Raw genomic sequence first — 15,515 nt, forward strand, 5'->3', positions numbered from 1 at the left:
TTCCCAGGAACAAGAGCGCCTGGCAGCCCCCGTTCAGCCCACCCCTTGGCACCCACGGCGAGAGTCCTGCGTCAAGGTGGGCTACTGACACTAACGTACAGTAAATCTTTGGCTACGATGATGTATTTTTTAAACATTTTTGTTTCATCTATAGGTGAATGTGTTCTGTTCAGGAGAGAATTTTTGAAATGGAAGCAGTTAGATATAGCATTTATTAACCCCTTTATTATACAATTTTTTTTTTTTATTAAGTATGAACGTCTGTAGATAGAATATAATATCGAGGGACGGTATCGTGTTTTAGGAGTTAATTCTGTCATAATATGAGACTGTGACTGACAAGTGTGAATGTTGGTAGTGGTTTGATGTGCATGTGAATGTCTGGTTTTCTCTACAGATTTTGAGACCGCTGTCAAATCGACACCAAATCAGATTTACAGTTGATGTACAGTGTACAGACTGAGCTGATATATGCAGACTGAACTTTATGTGATACTTTAAAATGTGTGATTAATGATAAACACAACCAGAAGCACAGACGCTCAGCCAAAATATTTAGCAGCCCGCGGCACGAATACTCCTATGGCTCGTCGTCACTTCCTCTCCGGCCCTCTCCCTATACAGTGTCGAGTAAATGCACCGTATGATTTTTTTCCCCCAGAAATTGAAATTCTTATTTTAGTAGTATGTAATCATTCATATTACACCACTGATTATGTCCAGTGAGGCCAGGGCCAGGATTCAGTATCTGTTAATCCCTACAGTACGTTATTCTTTATTATATTCTTACTAATAACAGACGGTTTTATTCTGCTTAACAAAGATTCCTCAAATTTAGGATGATAAATATCTCCTGCATTAACCCTGTTCACTACTAGTGTGCTGTAATAAGCAGAAGAAAATTGTGTGCCGTACAAATTATAACCTGTAAAAAAGACACCTTTTTACTAAAAAGGAAGCACTGGCTAGCAGTGCAACAGAACGTGCTTTACACAGGCTATGAACAGATCAACCCTTGTATGGCGGGAGGTTTCCCAGTGGCGAGTAAAATCGTCTGACCCCAGCCAGAGTAATATTCATAACTGACGACTGCTGTTTAAGAGTTAAAGAGCTCCTGATTTTTAACCTTTCCTTCGTGCATTTAACGAGCAAATATGCATATTATTACGTGCAATTTCGTCCTCGTTGTAGGTCACCTCACTAACTTAATACTGTAGCCTTCTGTAGCCTGTTGAATCTTCCTGAGCATTGAGTTTTTCCCTTCTACATAAAAGGTTGTTCATTCCTGACTAGGGAAACAGTATGGTAATAGACGTAAAACTAATAGACCTTAAAAAGAAAATAAGTGAGCTTAAATATTTACCGTACTTGCTCCGAGCCAATTAGATTAGAGAAGACAAGTTTTTACATTGTCACCATTCACAGCTCCCTCACACCACCATCACCACCACCTTAGGCCGTCATTTCCCAGCTTTCACCCTAACGAGACCCACGTGAGCAGTGTGAGTGAGTACCTTGATGTAGCTAGAGGGACTTGCACAGAGATTGATATAGTTTCCCCTCCCCAGGCACGATCCACCCCTAAGACAACTATTTGTCATTGATATATAAATAGATACTTGAGAGAGAGAGAGAGAGAGAGAGAGAGAGAGAGAGAGAGAGAGAAAGGAACCTTTTCACACCAGAGGGTTTTAATGCAGGTAAATAAATCGTCTGCCAGTTGCCAATATAAAGCAGCAATGGTGGATAGGCCATAATATTATTATGTGGTGTTTTTCTGTCTTCCTCTTTCTGTATGCCCACTTTTCTCTCACTGTTCTCTTCTGTGTTTCTGCCTGCCTCATCCTCCCTGTCTCTGCACCTATAAACCTTTCTCTGTGCCTCACTATCTCTATTTCTGTCTCTACCGCCACTCCTCAGCATCTAAATATGTCTCGATCACTCATTCCTCACTGTCTGTGGCCGAGTCGATCTGTGTCTCACACTTCTTGTCTCTGTTTCTTCCCTTTATTTGTATCTGTCTGCCTTACTGCCTCTGTATCTATTGTATGCTAACTCAATCATCTTCCACAGGTATCCGAGCTCCCGACGGTGCTGGAGCAGAACAGTGACGATGAGACTACGCCCACAGACCCCACCCCGCCCACCTCCTTCCCGGACACCTCCTACACCCCTCCCACCGCCCTCCTCACGCCCACAACCCCGGGCAACCAGGAAGAGCCACCCACATGGCCACAGGTAACCAAACATTGTGGGAAATGGTACTGGAGTGTGGAACGGGTGAACTTAGACATTTCTGACCACTTTAACTCATCAGCCCAAAGACGTTATTGCTGTTATATTCTTGCTGCAACTAGATGGCTTTATTCAGAACAGGAGAGCACTCTGGTAGTGAACGAGTTAATGATGACTGTATCCAACCCTTTCAGTTCAAAAATTGTCTCTAGCTGAATATAATCGGCTGGTGAGAGCATGTATAAAACAGTCATCGTATCGAAGGGGTTAAGCTTTAGTCTTTCGTTATTGCTGTTGTTGCCATTATCATTATTACGCGTATTTTAATCTTAATTATTGTCATCATTAACATTACCGTCATGAATCGTCATCAGCATCTCAAATATTATTATTATCAGCATCTTAATGACAGTCATTATCACCATAAGTATAATATTTTGATAAGCATCCTTGGATGGTATAATAACTGTAATAGTAACATCAACAACATGAACAAAAAGTTGATGATGATGATGATGATGATGATGATGATGGATGAGGACGAGGAGCAGGAGGAGTGTGATGATGATGGTGATGATGATGACGATGATGATAATGGTAGAGGAATGTGAAAGACATCTTATTGTGAATGATGACAGAGATAATTTATCAGTACAAATAATTAACACACGGAAAGCCAAATAATTCATGATAACCGAGGAACAGGTAATCAGACATTAATTTCTGGTAGATGGATAAAAAATAATTGAAAAATAGTGATAGATAGATGAATGGAGCTGTATAGAGAGATCAATACATAGCTATCTGTCTGTCAGTATACGTCTGTCTGTCTATCGATCAATAAATAGATAGATAGACACACACACACAAACAGACGGAGATAAACCCCTGTCATTGTCTCGGATCTTCTCCGCCTTTTATTTTCACATCCTTATTTGTTGAGGCAAGGTATTGACGTCATTCTCTCTCTCTCTCTCTCTCTCTCTCTCTCTCTCTCTCTCTCGTTGGTTTATATAGGCACTAGCATGATAGAATGCGTTGGCTTTGATCACCTATTGGCGGTTCTCCACGCTGCTTGATCTCTAGCAGCCTCTCTGTTCAGTCACTTATCCCCGAGGTCACACACCACGACCTCGTTCCAAGTCTTTTTGGAACTCTACCCACAACGTTCACACATTACCCTCCGCACCCAGTTGCCATCCTCCATCCGCACCACATGCCCAGACCATCTTAGACTACCCCGTCTCATCACGACACTTATACACTCAAGTATCATCCTTCCGATGAACTCTTCATTCGCAATTCTATCTCCCCCAGGCTCGTCATTTAAGGATGCACTACACATTCGTCTAATTTTTCCCATCTCTGTACGTGTGAGTCTAAGTACATCTCGCCTTTTATTTGCACATTTTTGAAGTCTGTTTTCAGCTTTTTTCAGCTTTGTTTATATTAATTTTCTTGTCTGTTTCATTTTTTCTTTTCTAGCGTCAGTTATTGACAGTCTGTCATTGTATCTCTGTTAACCATTTCACTGTAGTACTCGAAGGCAGATATTATGTTCTCACTAACTTCATGTGATTTTGTTCAGCATAAACAAACTTTACGCGGCCGGAGCCTTACAAATAGTTTCTATAATCCTCTCACAGCAGTGGTCCGACCTACGTATTTTCTTACTTACTGCAGACGATTTTATTCGGCCTTCATGCAGTCAGAGGATTAAAATCTGTCAGGCTGTATCCTTCTTTTCTTTTTCCCTCATTTTCTCTCCTTTTATGTCTCCTCATTACCATTTTCTCCTATTATTTCTCAGTCGCACTAGAATTGCAAGCCTAGTATACCTTACCTTATTGAATCCTATTGCTCTTTTTATTATTATTAGTATTCTTTCCTCCAAGCGTTTTTATTCAATTCAGGAAAGGCATCTGATACTGGAGGTGTTAATGAAGGTTACATCTAACTCCATAATGTTCGATAAATCTCTAGGGACGGAATAACATCGTCAAACTCTAACAAGAATAAAACGGAGGATACGTCATTGCAGTGAAGAAAATAACACCTTCATTACGATGTCTCTTACTTTACTGTGTCTAGTGAATTGCGATTTTGTTAAGATTAGGTAAGCCTCCTGCATGCATTGGGATAAGTTTTGTTTCCTTTATCACCATAACTCCCAGAGGGCTCCCCTCCTAAGCTGAATAAAATTGTCTGAGGGTGGCAAGACTATAATGAAAATGCCAGGCGTTACTGTACCTTACTTCATGTTAACCCCATTCATAGAATTACGTTTTTTTGTTTTTTTTTTAACTCCGCCAAGGAGGGTGTGTTTTTGCAGACGTTTGTTTGTTTGTTTGTTTGTCTGTTTGTTTGTTGTCCGTCTGTTTGTTAGCAGGATTACTTAAAAAGTTATGAACGGATTTTTATGAAATTTTGTGGAAGGGTGGGCCTTGGGTCTAGAACGAAATTTTTAAATTTTGGGGCGGATCCGGATCCGTAGTATCCCCCACGATGTCAATATCTCCAAAAGTTCTCAATGAATTTCAATGAAATTTTTTTTGGAAAGGTGGGCCATGGACCAACAAAGAATTGATTAAATTTTGAGGCGGATCCGGATTCGGATCCTTTTTAATGGCAATGGCATTGGCGGAGGTATGCGCTGTCTGAGTACTTTCTAGTTTTATTATTTTATCCTTGGTCCTCTCAGACGATGTTCCTCAACATAAGTGAAACCTTTCGTAATGTAAAGGTTAAGCTCCCAAGAATATCGATGAACATGCCCATGGAAAAATGTATCTGAGTTAGTCCCTTCGCTACAATGACGACTTTTCAGTTATATTTTTGTTTCCATGAGGCGATTTTCTTTATCTTCCGGAAAGGCCTGTCTTATAGGCGGTTAAACAGAGATGGATTCTGACTCCCCCAGCTCGAGAGAACAAAATTGTCAGGAGGCATCAAGAGTAAAGTGTAAAATGCTTCTTTTTATACAAGGAGTAAACATGTTATTTAATTTTTATCATAATGGTAATGCTTAATGCTTTTAAAAAATGTCAAATTTTAAAAAGAAGGTGGAGATAGCAGAACCTCTCCTCAAATCTTAAAGACATGGCCCGTATCATTTGTAATGAGGTGCTGTCAATAGGCGTAGGTCTGTATCATCTGACTAAAAATTGCTTAATGGCGCGTTCACGAATTTTGTTTCCATTTTATCTTTAGTGTTTAATAGCTTAGCCACGGAGGGGTGGAGGAAGTGATTGTGTGTGCCTCATCAGGGATAAATGTGAATATTCCGCTTTATGTCCTCTAAGTGACTTGGTCTTTTACAGTATATGTGAAAAGTTTGTTTTAAGTACTGTAAAAAATTCAGCCTGATTTAAGGTTCACTTGCGTTTCAGTTATATTTACGGGGAGTATTATATAGCTTAGGTAGCCCTAGAAAGCCATGTTTTCTCTTATGCTCTTGTCGAAGAAAATGGAATAATAGATGGTAAACTATTTTCTTCCATACCGTGTTAACCTGGTACATCTAATAACTTCAGGTTACTTGATCATGAGAGACAAAGCAACTCTATTAAAAATAAAACAATTTGTGCAATTTTACTGTAGGTATTCTCCATGGTTGTATGTGGAATTTATTGGCAGCCAAACTTCATAATGCGTCGTAATTTACCGCAGCGTTGGACGAAGCCATCAGACTTTGCGTGATTTAATTTAGTCTTCGGGTGCATGAGCTGCTGAAAACTGCTTACTAAACGTGAAACTTTTACTTGTCGAAATAAGGAGGCTACTGGTTCCCTACCCTCAACCGTTCTCCCCCCCCCCCTTCACCCTGCAATGCTGATTGTCTGTTATAAATTTCCTGCTAGTGACGCAACATCGTTGTCCATTTAAGGACAGTTGGGGTTTCTGTCATGGCCAACGCCAGCTTAGTTGTTTAATTGAGATAGAGCTAACCTTCCAGACCCCCTATTAAAAACTTTATTCTCGATCAAACAGTGTACCTGAAATAGACCTACAGGCTACTAGCTTTTCTTTGGGAATGGTCAGAACCTCAAGTAACCATTGATGGTGTCCGTCTTCAGGTGTCGGTGAGTGAGATGAGCCTGCAATACGCCCAGCTGTCCCGGGAGCACCAAGAGCTTCAGAAGTGTTATCAGCTGTTGGCTTCGGCGTCGTCCCCGCCACACACACACGCCAAAGGTGGGTCGCCAGCTGACAGGCAGGGGGAGACTGTCAGGTTTAACTCTCCCAGTAAAGTGACATCTTTCTTACTATATTCTTTCTACTGCCAGATTATGTTTTCATTTTAGGAAGAACATCCAGTGGTGGGATGGCTGTAAACAATCTCCATTAAAGTGTCTTGATTTCAAAGTGCAAATCACTTGTTCAGAGGGAGAATTATACTCGCGGTTAGAAGCTATTTTTCTCAGTAAACACAATTTCCGAATGTGGGTATAATTCTTCTAACCATTACTAATTCCATCACTACGAGAGGTTTGTGTTGTTTAAAATAATAGTCTGTTGACAGCAAGCATAAATTATAAAAGACGTCTTCGAAATGTTAATAAATTTGCAATTGTTGTTGTTGCTGTTGTTTTGTTGTTTAATCCCGATCTACAGGTAGGGTATAGTACAGTACAGTGCACCCATGTGGTAGTCATTCTAAGCTGTCCCTCAACTAGTGCGCCAGATTTGGTCCATATCGAATCAGAATTAAGTTATAGGGTCGAACATTTGGCCCTGACCTGTGAATTTGACATTTGACGGACTGTTCTCAAATTCGAATCACATTGTTCTTGTCGTACCCTTAACCATTCCGTCAAGTGTAGTCTAAATCGGATCAGAACTGTAAGTTGAGTTTGTCATGTGACCATGGCCTTTGACCTTGCCCTGTGGCCGTGACTTTTGACTGATTGTTCTCAAAATCGATTCCTTTCATACCTGCACTACCATGAACCCTTCCTTGTTTGTGATCTTGGCATTTGGCCTGTTGTTTTTAAATACCTTGACAGACCTTCAGCTCTTCCACCAAGTTAGGTTCAGGTTGGATCAAAACTCTCGTACCAAAGAGAGAAATGAAAGTAAACCACGCATATGAGAGGACTCATTTATATAAAATGTTATTTCCGGTGCATGCTCTTGCATTTTCGGTATCCTCACTGATTAGGACTTGCCCATTTTTGTTGTTTCATGCTTTGTTATCATGCTTTCCTCCCTACCCTTTCGTATGATTTGCTGTGTTGCGTTTATGAGGTGTTTGTGCCTGTTTAAAATAGGTCTACAGCTATTTTGGTATTTTAAAATGTAATTACCATTGCTTACTTTTTACTTTAATGCCCCTTTTTATGCTGCAAGTACTCTGTTACTGTTTGCAGCTCACTAATTCATACATCTCACTGTTGCTTCAGAAGGGCCGGCCGCGTGGTGGGCGAACAAGCGAGTGGCAGAGTTGGAGGAGGAGGCGTCTAAGCTAAGGATGGAGCTGCAGGAGACACGGGACCACGCTGACCTGCTGGAGTTTAGGTGTCTCGAGCTGACCGAGGAGGCGGAAAAGGTGAGTACAAGTAATAGAAATAGTGAGGAGGAGGGGGTTTGAGGAAGGAAAATACAGAGGAGGAAATATAAAGAAGTTACAAGGAAAGATATAGAGCTCATTATTAAAACTGAGAGCTTGAAAGTATAAACAGCCCCATAAAATGTGATGGTCATTTATGGAACACTTTTAACTCGTAGCCAGTCTGTTTAGTGCATTAGGGAGTGTCTTCAACAAAAAAAGGGAGAAACAAAACAGATTTCATGCCCGTGTTTCGCATGGGAACTTTCCCTTCCTTTCTCGATCACAGATAGAGTAATATATTGTTATTCATGAGACTACATGACGAGGAGCCGACGGACAGAACTGATGAAGTAGATGAGAGAAGCAGAAGTAGTGGGGAGGAGAAGGAGGAAGAATGGAGGAGACAAGGAAAAGCTTTTGTTTTGTTTTTTAAGATGATAAGGTACTAGACTGGGTAGTAGCAGGAAGAAGAGGACAAAGAAGAGGAAAGAACAGAAACGAGGGAAGAGGATGGAGAGTAGAGAGGAAGAAAAAGGGGGAAGGAGAAGGTGTAGTGGGCAGAAGCAGAGGAAGAGAAAAGGAAGGACAGAGGAACAATAAGAGAAAGGGAGGAGAGTGAAGAGTAAAGACAGGAAGTAAAGGAGGCGGAGGAGGAGTAAAGGAGGAGAGCAGGAGACAGGTAGATAGATAGCACATTTTGAAGTAAGCGTTAAAAGCACGAGAAGAATAGCTAACGGAGGAGGAGGAAGTGTGCGGATGTAGTGGGGAATAGCCGGCCAGAGAGCACAGATATAAAGAATACTAGGAATAGACAGGGTATAAATAAGAGAATGGCGAAAATGTTTATGTTAGGCATGAAAGTGACGGGACAATGTAATCAATTATATTTTTATATCCTTACCTTATCAAATATGTACAGAGAGATGGAAGGTGCCTGAAAGAACATACCGGTAGTGAATTGAAAATCTAAAAAGAAAAAAAGAATGTAATAAGTTAATGTGTTGGAAAGAGAATTATGGGACATGTTTCATATCAGAAAAATCATTCGAGTAAGACGAACCAGAAAGAACTTGGGGAACGCAAAGAAGAAAAAAAACGGGAGAAATTACCGTGTTTTGAAGAAAATGTATGTTCTTATCATATCTAATCCTCGAAAAAGAGTAAGAAGCATGGTAAGATCTGTTTGTAAAGCCCTTAGCAGGGAAGGAGGAAGGACAACGAACTGTATTTTCGTAAGCATCGTCGTCCCTAGTGATTTGTCTTGCATATTGCATTTCATAATTTGTTGTATATTATATTCTACATGCCAGTATGAACGAAACTTGCCTAAAAACGTATCACCAATGATACGAGTAAAAGCAGACTCCATTACTCTCCTTACGCCTCTGACAATTTTATAATTTAATTTTGCTTCCAACAGACGATTTTATTTTTTCCATTAGAGCAAACGTTTCCCTCTGCAAAGTACGGTTGTTTAGTGGTAGCCAGAATGAAAGGCCCACGGGGATACCTGTTTGCTGATGGATTATACTGAGATAGGCTCTTGAAATTTGTAGGGCTGGAGTTTGCCCCACGATTTATGAGTCAAATGTATCAGTGATATCGCCTGAAGCTAACTCTAGAGTGTTGAGAGACATGACCTTCCCCATAAAGAATGGGTTAACGTGTCTTGTACTACTACTTCTGATAATAATTAATAATAATAATAATAATAATAATAATGATAATAATAATTATTATTATAATTATAATTATAATACTGATAACGATAAATAGGTAAATAAAAGATATAAAACAAAAAGTGTAAGAAGGAAATGGTAGGAGGCGTCCGAGGACCACAAGAATTCGGCCCAAGGACAGCAGGGAATGATAGTGGAATGAGTGGGAGGACAATAAACCACCAAAATATTTACAGCCAAAAAGAAGAGATACGCAGCATCTCCCAGGATAATCTCATCAAATGTCTGTGGCTGCCATATTCGCCGGTGTTTGATTAGAGAGACATGGAGCGAGGGACTGGTTTGTTGCAAAGGGTCAGGGTTGGAGGCCAGAGGGAAGGAGTGTCCTAGAAGATGATGACCCAGTACAGTTACTCTGGCCTGCCTTACTGACACCAAAATGACTGCATACCAGAGCATTTTGTATTTTGACTGTGTTTATTGACTTGTTTATTTATTTAGTTTTTTTTTTTTTTTATTGCTAGCTCGGTAACTGCTAAAATTGTTATGAATTAGTAACCCTTTGGTAATCAGAGGTATACCTGAGCTGTGTAAAAATGGCTGACGTTTTCCAGAATAAATCTATAATTTCGTGATTAACTATTTATGGGTCAGAGGTATCCATGAACTGAATAAAGTTGTCTGGTGTTATCCCAGATATATGCGAAATTTAGTGGTGCCTATTTAACTTACGCCATAGTCAACCAAACACGAGAGATTTTGTGGTGTGATGGTAAATACTCATTATTTTAGATTTTACATTATTTTATTTTTCATAATGATGCACATAGTAATTAATCAGTGGCATATCTCGTTTAACTTCTTCATTACGAGACGTTTCTCAGTTGTCTGTAGGTTTTAGGCATCCAGTGAGGGAAAATGACAACATCCAAGAGTTAACAGAGACTTTAATTCTTTCAGTACGAAGGGCCTACTCTCAGCTGAATAAAATCGGCTGAGTGTAGAAAGGATGCGACAGACTGAAAAGGCAGTTTGTTGATGAAAGCAGAAAGGGTTACTAGAAATTGTTTAACCTTTTCAGTTTCAGAGGTCTTGCTAAAACTGAATAAAATAGTTTGGCAGTAGCAAGAAGGAAAGGGTATAGACCACCGGCAGACTAAATGCTAAACTTGCATCACCTCATTCCCATTTAGAATTATGAGTGAATTATCATTGTCGCTATGTGATAAGTAAAAACTGGACAAATTAGTAATAGATTTGGTAAAGGTTAAGCCCTTTCACCTAGTGACGTCTTTTATTGGCATATTCTTGAAACCTCCAGACGATTTTTATTCTGCAACGTCAACCTTTCTTTTATTTGACTGTTTTTTAGTACTGAACAACGTCAGTTACGATAAAAATTAAATGAATGTTAACTCCTTATGCAGGATGACAGATTGTACAGTTTAACCTTGCAGCCTCCTGACAGTTTAATTCAGCTTGCGACAGTTTTCTGTTACTGGGGGAGGCAGAATCCATCTCTATGTAACCCCTCACATTAAGGTGAAAAGAATAGTCTGGTGATAACAGGAGTCAAACAAGTATAAATATATATGATGCAAGAGCTTCAGGGCCATTTAGTTAATGCCCTTGGTTTGCGTGGTGTGGGAGGGTGATTTTGTGTGTTGTGGTGTGGGATGATGTGGTGTGACCTCGCTAAAATCACTGAAGTCAACGGAAATGAAGCACTCACATCGCAAATTGTAAATGAGAGACTGACGGGCAGAGTTGCTCCAAGAGATGCTCCTTCATTAAAAAGGTGCCTTGTCGCAATGACAGGGCGAGACTGTAAGCTCAAATCGTCTGCGTAAGTGGAATTTCTTCTGTAATTTTCATTGTTATGCATTTTTAATATAATTTCATCCCCTAAAGAGTGTAACTTTTCGATCATGGTCTAAGTTGTGGGTGACAGGTCTGATCAAATATGCTGGGGTAGTAAACTAATACAAATATGGTAACCCTTGAATGAGGGGCGTGTATCTAGACCACACCTCGACGGGTACTTTTATTGTATCGTGTGTGTGTGTGTGTGTGTGTGTGTGTGTGTGTGTGTGTGTGTGTGTGTGTGTGTGTGTTATATAAATGTCTCCACTTGCTGTATGAATCACTGCACAAGAATATTTATTTTTAACTGTTGCTTGTGATTATTTAAAATTTTTGGTCAGCTGCATTTTCCTCTACCCATACTTCAAACACTGAGCAGGACCATCTAGAACTCCATAACTTGCACACACACACACACACACACACACACACACACACACACACACACACACACACACACACACACACACACACACACACACACACACACACACACACACACACACACACACACACACACACACACACACACACACACACACACACACACACACACACACACACACACACACACACACACACACACACACACACACACACACACTCTCTTACATAGCTTAGGACAAGAAATCAAATGCCAAGGACAACGTTAAAAATAAAAACATCAATGGATTTTTTTTTATTGTATATTTCTTGTGGAGAGGTGCGGCGGTCCTGCCTACAGAGAACTTAGATAAATTTTACATAATATAAACTGAAGGTTAAGGTTGAAGGTTAAGGTCAGATGGCCAGATATCCACCGGTTGTTATCATGGTCATGGAGGAGACAACAGGTGGACAGGGAGGCTTAGGATGATTCTTGTTTGACCTTGGTTTCAAGCAGGCGGCTGGAGGAGTATATTAAAAATATTAGGCAAAATATGTGTGTGTCTGTGGAGCTGTATGTGTGTCTATGTAACACCTGTCACGTCTAGACTAATGGACCATATACCTCAAGAGCTGATATAGTAACAAAACTGGATATCCTGGTGTACTTAGACTTTTTCGTTTTTTTGCTTATGAATACGCAACCGTCTATAGATGAGTATCTCGTAAAGTAATAGACTAGTTTCCTCAAAAGCCGGTACATACGATGTCTACAGGTCTTTGGTACATCGGCTAAGTTGGCTGATAACAATTAGTTTGTTGATTTTGAGTTTTCTGACGATAACTACGCCGAACTGACACATTAACCAAATTAGATCTTTTGAATGCATACTATTTCGGTTTGGGCCCTTAAATGCGAGTCTGCGCGTATACGTAAAACCGTATCCTACACTTCTTGATTTGTAACACATTATATGCATATATATATATATATATATATATATATATATATATATATATATATATATATATATATATATATATATATAAGTACAGTATGTGATTAGTAATAATAACAGTGGTTATCTTTTCACCCAGTTTTATCGGATACATTCGTCGTTATATGATATGTAACACCCGGGATTGTATCTTGAGGCATAAGGGGGGAGGGGGACGAGAGTGTCTGGGTTAGGCGGGGTGTGTGGAAATGAGGGCAGGGCAGGATTGGACGGTGCGGGAGGGGGAGAGGTCAAAGCGGACAGATAGAGGGCAAGGAGGGCAAGAAACTGGGTAAATCAGGAAGGCGTAATATGGAGAAGCAGGAAGTGAGGAAGAAGTGTGAGGCAAATTTGGAAGGCAGAGGGGGTGAAGGGGAAGGAGAGGAAGATAAGGAGAGAAAGAAAAGCAACGTACTGAAGTACAAGAAAAGAGGAATGCTGGGAGGAGACGATTGTGTGAGAAATAGATACGAGAGGTAATGTGAGCAGAAGGAAAAAAGGGAAGGATGAAAGATAAGGGAGATTTGACATGCAATGAACTGAGGTAAATGGCGGAGAGGAAGGATAGAAGGAAGAACGAGAAGTGAGAAGCAGACGAAGTGGTTTGAATGAGATTGCTAAGGAAGAAGAATAAGAGGTGTGAAAATGCAGGTAGGGAAGAAGAGATATATTGGTGTGAAGAAACTGAGAGGAGGTCAGGTAAGCAAGATGGAAGAGGGGTGTGAGAATGGAGGAAGACAGGGCAGGGCAGGGTGGCCGAATGATATGGAGAGGCAGGAAGGGGAGGAGTGTGAGAAGGTACGCAGGGCAGCTAGGAACAATTAAGTGATGAGGGAGGGAGAGGCAGGAAGCAGAACGAAAGGGAGGTAATAAGAGACGGAAAGGCAAAAGGAGGTAAGTGAGCTAAGTGGATGAGATGGAGATGTGAGAAAGTAGGGAAGGAAGGAAGACAGAACGGAGAGATGAAGTGGAGACACTCTCAGGCAGGAAAGAAAATAGGTGAGAGAGAGGAAGACACAATAGGAAGATAAATTAGGTGAAAATGGAAGAAGAGGACGTGAGGAAGAGAAGTGACCTGGCAGGTGGTGGGAGAAGAAGAGGGGAGGGGAGACAGAAGGAAATAGGCAGCACATAACGAGAGAGGAATGAGTAACGAAGGAGGATAGAAAACTGAGAGGGGGGGACGTAGGCAGAAGAGGAAGATAAATTAAGTGGAGAGGAAAGAAAGTCGGGAAGAAGAGGTAAGAGAGGAAGAGAGTCGGAGAGGAGGGAGGTGATGGTGTGGGGCCGGGGGAGTTTGGGGGGTAGGGCATGAGAGGGAGGGTGTGGGGGTGGGGCGGGCTGCTGTGACCCACCGAGGAAGTGTGTCAGTGTGGCCGCCTGGCACGTTGACCCAACACCTGGCAGCGAGGCGTTCCACATGGGCTACTTTTGCACCTCAGGCCTTGTGTACTGTTACGGGCAGGCAGTTCAGAGGTTATCCTAATCACCGTCATCATTTTCATCTTCCTAGTCATCATCATCGTCATTTGAACCTTCAACCCTATAAATCAGTTGGCGTAGACTTTTTGCCATCACATCATTTTATTCATCTTAGGGGAGACCTTTCGTATTGCAGGGTGTCATTGAGATCTCTAACCATATGATTCGGGAAGTCTCACGTAAACTGAATGAAATCGTCTGAACGTAGTGAGAATGAAATAAAGCATACTATACTCGTATAGTACTGAAGGAGGTTAATTTTTTGTTGAGAGTCACAAACTTACTCTCAGCTCCCATATCATAACTAAGCATTGCTTTTGCCGGAAGTACAAGGAATGGGATTTTCTGGGTCATCCCATTCTTCCATATTCTTCTTACAAAACAAAAGTTACGGCAGAAAATTAGTTATAGGTTTATTTGGGAATCCAGGCTACTATGTTTTGTTTGGTTTACGGGCAGTCTAGTTCTTGGGCTGTAATCACGAAAAGAACTATAGAATATTAAAGTATGGTATGACGTTTTACACCCTTCCATGAAGCATCGGGTGGGGGCAGGTGACTACTCCAGTGGCGGAAAGTGGTATTCCTTGGCGATACGAATCATTTGCCCTTCAAGACCCGTGAAACACAGCTTGGACACGTATGGTAGGGTTTATCTTTCATGTCAGGAGTGTACGAGACAGTCGTTCGTCTGACGGGTGATGGCGTGGTGTGCTATGATGTAGCAGAATGTGGTGTGGCGTGGTGTGATGGTGTGGATCCGATGAGAGTTAGTGTCGTGTAGTATGATGTAGTGATAGTGCCGTGTAATGTAGAATAGAGTAATGCAGTGTAGTGTGACGTGCTATAATTTAGTGTAGGATGAGGTACTGTGGTGTTGGTTTGTAGTTAAGTGTGACATTTGGTGTGGCGGTCAGCATATCATCCCCCTCGGTCATCGCAGGCAGCATACAGGTCAGTCAGATGCCCCAGGAATGCCCAGGGGGAGTTCAGGAAGCCAACACCTGCCCTCGATCATGTGTGTGTGTGGGGGGAGGGGGGAGATCAGATGACTGGGAATGTGGATGCTGGAAAGAGTACCTGGCTGAGGATGAAAGAAGGAGTAGCTTTTCAAGGAAGCAGATTGACTAGAAAGCGTCAGGAGGAAAACTTTGAGATCTGGCCCTTTGGAATGAATGGGAAATGAGAACTGACGAAGGGAGAGAGCTTTTAGGAGAGAGAGAGGTGGAGGGAGGCTGGAGATATGGTGGAAGGACAATGTGGAAAGAACATGAATTACAGTGGTGTAAGATACAGGAAAGGTTGCCTGATGGCTTTGGGCAAGGGGACGTCTAGGAGATTT

General features: G+C 41.3%; 1 protein-coding gene across 7 annotated transcripts in view; it reads left to right on the forward strand.

Annotated features, from left to right (window-relative positions):
* The window catches only part of LOC145406856 (uncharacterized), a 560,030-nt gene that overhangs the window by 382,539 nt on the left and 161,976 nt on the right, over nt 1–15,515 (forward strand). For 6 of the 7 annotated variants that reach the window (XR_013898600.1, XM_080277963.1, XM_080277968.1 and 3 more), the window contains 4 exons: nt 8–76; nt 2,074–2,238; nt 6,312–6,429; nt 7,638–7,783. Coding sequence is in view for 6 of the 7 variants with exons in the window: in XM_080277963.1 (XP_080134089.1) it covers nt 8–76; nt 2,074–2,238; nt 6,312–6,429; nt 7,638–7,783 (498 nt within the window). In the remaining variant the exon portion in view is untranslated. The remainder of the gene's footprint in view (nt 1–7; nt 77–2,073; nt 2,239–6,311; nt 6,430–7,637; nt 7,784–15,515) is intronic. The other variant, XM_080277966.1, reaches the window with a different exon arrangement.

The sequence above is a fragment of the Coenobita brevimanus genome, chromosome 71, assembly GCF_032717465.1.
Source record: "Coenobita brevimanus isolate Jiangsu-jjx chromosome 71, ASM3271746v2, whole genome shotgun sequence".
Classification (NCBI taxonomy): Eukaryota; Metazoa; Arthropoda; class Malacostraca; order Decapoda; family Coenobitidae; genus Coenobita; species Coenobita brevimanus.